The 4,186-nt window shown below is 36.6% G+C and overlaps 1 protein-coding gene across 1 annotated transcript; it reads right to left on the bottom strand.

Annotated features, from left to right (window-relative positions):
* On the bottom strand, nucleotides 1-3,636 carry LOC111422232 (uncharacterized). Its single transcript, XM_071195180.1, has 3 exons — nucleotides 1,637-3,636; nucleotides 261-1,320; nucleotides 1-204 (listed from the first exon to the last, which is right to left on the bottom strand). Exons 1-2 carry the CDS (start codon nucleotides 3,483-3,485, stop codon nucleotides 1,217-1,219), a joined length of 1,953 nt encoding a protein of 650 aa, XP_071051281.1. The 5' UTR covers nucleotides 3,486-3,636; the 3' UTR covers nucleotides 1-204; nucleotides 261-1,216.
* Nucleotides 3,637-4,186: the final 550 nt, after the last annotated feature.

Raw genomic sequence — 4,186 nt, 5'->3', positions numbered from 1 at the left:
TGATTTTATAACAAGATTTATTACAAAGTCACAATTTACATTGTGTCTTTCATGAGACATCAAGAGAAACTGCAACAACTAAGTCATGTATAGACATCATCATTACCAATTGGAACGAAGAACAATACGACAGAGAAACGTTGAATCTTCACGTGTTCGATCATTATGCCCAATTATTAAAATTGCGTAACAAGAACAATAAAGCTGAAACGAAAAAAGAAGTTATTAAAGGACGGGACATAAGTGATTCAAATGCTTACCATTTTGCTGCAGATATGTCACAGTATTTCTTTTCTGAAAATGTAGGAGCTACTTTAGGTATTCGAGTGGTTGTATTAATGCAGATCACAAGACCCAGATGGTCAGAGCAGAGATCAGGGATGACATTAACAGGCGAGATGAGCGGTCTTATGTTGTTTGTGCAGAAGATTAAATCAGGCTTGGAGTTGGGATTATTTGCCATGACAAACGTCGGGGGTGTTGCGATGCGCACAAAATTTGACATAGTCACAAATTGTTTTCTTCTATCTTACTAAAAGGATGTATATAAGCCAACAATATATGTACTCTTTCTGTGCCAATCATAAAAGTAAAATGGAAGACGTTGTTTAGTGGAGAATTTATTCTGGGAGGATTAGCTTTTCCAATTTGTAATGCAGGATCGGCCATAACCACCGCTCGCCTCTGACGGGGTGTTCACAATATTTCCCAATTCTTGGATCATTGTCCAATCCCTGAAGTTAATTAGCGATTTGGCTTCAGTTTCAACGAACATCGCACCGTGAATGCGGTTTACAGAAATATAGTTTCCAATTAGGTGTTTTTTTGGGACATAGCTGTTAATGTTTGCATACAGTAACTTTATCTCAGTCATTGCTGATCTTGCAAAATCATGGTTTGGGTACCGTGGATCGGTTCGGTGGGTGAAGGTTTATTTGCGTCTTTTAGGTCAATCATGATTATATACGAAGGGTATGGGGAAAGAGCAAGGTATGTCCTTTAGACTAACAACGGAGTAACTTGAATGTTAAAGTTAATTACGCAAACTACTTAGCGTTTTGGTTTTGCAGTAACCACAAATAATTTAAATAAATCTTACTATATGTTTATTGTATGTCTCAACATGTAAATACAAATATTTTTCGTCAGTGTATCTGATAATAAAATAAAACTAATTCGAAGGTATTACAAATGTGAAAAAAACGAGGAATGTCCCCTATTCATGCGGCAGATCGGTAAAAAACTTGACAGCAACTGGGCCACAGAATTGCTTCAGCACCATTAAATCCTTAAACTTATCTTTATTTACTGGAATAAGATCTGCAACGAATATAAAAAATATGAACGTTTATCGACATTCATGGTCGTGAATATACAAACATATTTTTAATAGGACAGCGACCAATCAAAAAATAAAATTTATACTATTCTTTCTCTTACGAAGTTCAAATTAGGAAACCACAGATGGGTTGGTATCGTAGATGCAGCTTTGTCCATCTGTGGTTTCCAAATTTGAATTTCGTAAGAGAAAAATTAGTATAAATTTTATTTTTTGCTTGGTCGCTATCCTATTAAAAATATGTTTATAAAAAATATGTATTTACCGGTCATACAAGTCAGTTTTATGCATGCTCACCATTGTATAGTTTATCTGGTAATTTGAATTCATTTGGCAGTAAAGTGGCTGCTTCCATCTGAATTTTTCCCTTTATTACACTTTTTTTCCAAGAACCATTGTATGTATCTCTGTTAAGTATAAATCGACAATGATCGATTGTACAGAACACTTCTTTGGTTTTTTGTTCAGGAAATGGACATTTCTTCACATACAGGTTCTGTAAAAACGAAGTCCAGCCCATTACCATATTTTGAGTGACTTCTTCGATAACGAATGACGACGGTTTGGTGCGTGATACCCTTAACAGTTCAAACCAATCATCTGGAGTTTCAATTTTCGTTTTTAAATTTATGTTGCCCATATTTTTGTCGCATTCCAAATATGAATGCCCCCTTTCCGGAAAAGTTATTTTAATGCTGCTTAGTTTTTTTATGTCATGTACTACATAATGCATGAACCTGAATACAATAAAATTTTTGTTTTGCCCACCGGCACCGTCACAAAAAATGTGCAAATGCTTTACTGTATCAGGAACATGGTTAAATAAAAAATGTACTAAAAAGAATACAACTTCATTGGGGCTTTTCTTCGAGATGGTCTCTGGATACGTGTAGAAAATAGATTCTCCTGAGTGCAAAACGTGAATATTGAACGAAAACATTGACAATTGTCTTCGATAGTATACGTCATTCGTGGAGACTTTTGGTAATGATATGTTCTTCTGGAAGTCCATCGCAATTGCAAGAAAATCAGGTCGTCGTTTTGCATTTAGGCGAGCATTCTTTTTTCGATCATAAAAAGTTTGAGCCTTTCTTTTGTGTATTTCATTGGCCAAGGTGAGCTGTTTGATTTCGTCAGCATTGCTATCAGTGGATAATGTTCTTAATATGGCATGAAACTTATCGCATGTAGAACAGGTATCTGTTCTTGGATACCCGAATGACAAATTGAATTTTGTATTAAATATATGTTTGTATGTATCATATGAAACGTTGACATTGGGATTCTTTTGTTGAAACATTCTAAACATTTTCGTAATGTTTAATTCTTCCGGAAGATATTTTTTTTTTGAATCCGTTAGACTATAGTGAGATTGTCTTGCTCTAAATGAATTTATATGTCCCCAAACAGCCTCAAAATATTCCTCTTTTAGTTTTCGATGATTGACACTATGTTTCCCTCGTTGATCTTGAGGTGCAATGCCAGTGTCTTTCAGAGATTTCTGCAGGTACTCTAGTTTCCCTTTGGTTATGCCATGGACTGCTCGGAAAGCTGCAGCACACACTCCAATATCCTCAGAAGAATCATTTCGATGCACCCTTAATTTGTACGCAAATGATGCTTGGTGAAAATTTGCATTTTCTGGTTTTCTACTACGGTGAGGTTGCACAGGAATAATAGTTATTAAACCGCACAGATAAGCGTTTTGAGCATTGTGTGCTTCTAAATGATTGAAATTTTGCAGTATGTATTTTCTTTCTTCAGGTGTAGTTTTTTCATAGCATTTCAAGCGTTTACATTGGCAAGGTTTACCTTCTTCATGTGTCTGAAGCCTCAGTTTTTTCATAACCTCCGACACTCGCCCCGTCTTCTTTCGTTTCTTATACAAATTATCCTCACGAATGTCACATTCACTACTTTCACTTATGCCAGATTCAAAGCGCCTAATAGGTGGCATGGTCAATAGATTATTACGTTTTTTAACGTTTAAGCAGGTGGTTGTTCTACAGTGAAAACATAAACACAACTGACGTATAAGCACGCCGTCGTCTAACCGACAAACAGAAACGTAAACACCGCCGGCAATAAGGACATTCCTTGTTCTTTCCGCATGCGCGCGGACATTCCTTGTTATTTTCCCCTCCATGGATTCTAAATTTTAAAATAACTAAGCATCTACCCACTTCTTTCCCCACACAATTTACTCAGTGGTAAATAGCGCAACAATCAAGTAGATGCCGTTGTAAAGTCAAAATATGTAAAAATGTGACATACCTTGTTCTTTCCCCATACCCTGCTTTTTCGGGAAGCTACATGTAATTATTAAAAAGAAAAAGCAACGATTGTGTCAATTTGATGATGCTCAATGAATCTACGTTTTAGGGCATTTAAAAGCTCTTGTCGATCCCGCGGCTTGGGAGAGTTGATTTTTGTGAGATAAGTGCCGATAATTTGATCATGGATCGTAACAGGGTTATGAATGCGGCTTTCTTTGGTGGTTTTATTCATGATTTCGTCTGATTTTTTGTTAGCCGATTTAATTCTAACATTGGGGACGCCTTGTATAGGTGCTTTGGGTCGCTTTTTGCATATCATAGACCAGGCACTGTGGCCTTCAATGCCACAGGACCTACACTTCTCTGGTAGTTGGAAGGTACATTTGGTGGTGCTGTGCGGACCCAAACATTTGGAGCACTTTACTGGAACATTACATTTATCGGTGGTGTGAGCAAAATCATGACATTTACTGGACGGAATTGGAATTGGTGGTGGAGGACGGCTCTCGTAAACTGGGAAATAACAGTTTTTATGAAAAAAACTGTGATTATTCTAATCTTATAGGTTGAA

Source organism: Onthophagus taurus, chromosome 3 (assembly GCF_036711975.1).
Source record: "Onthophagus taurus isolate NC chromosome 3, IU_Otau_3.0, whole genome shotgun sequence".
NCBI classification, from domain to species: domain Eukaryota; kingdom Metazoa; phylum Arthropoda; class Insecta; order Coleoptera; family Scarabaeidae; genus Onthophagus; species Onthophagus taurus.
The sequence above is the reverse complement of the archived record's forward strand: the minus strand, read 5'-3'. Positions and strand labels throughout refer to the sequence as shown.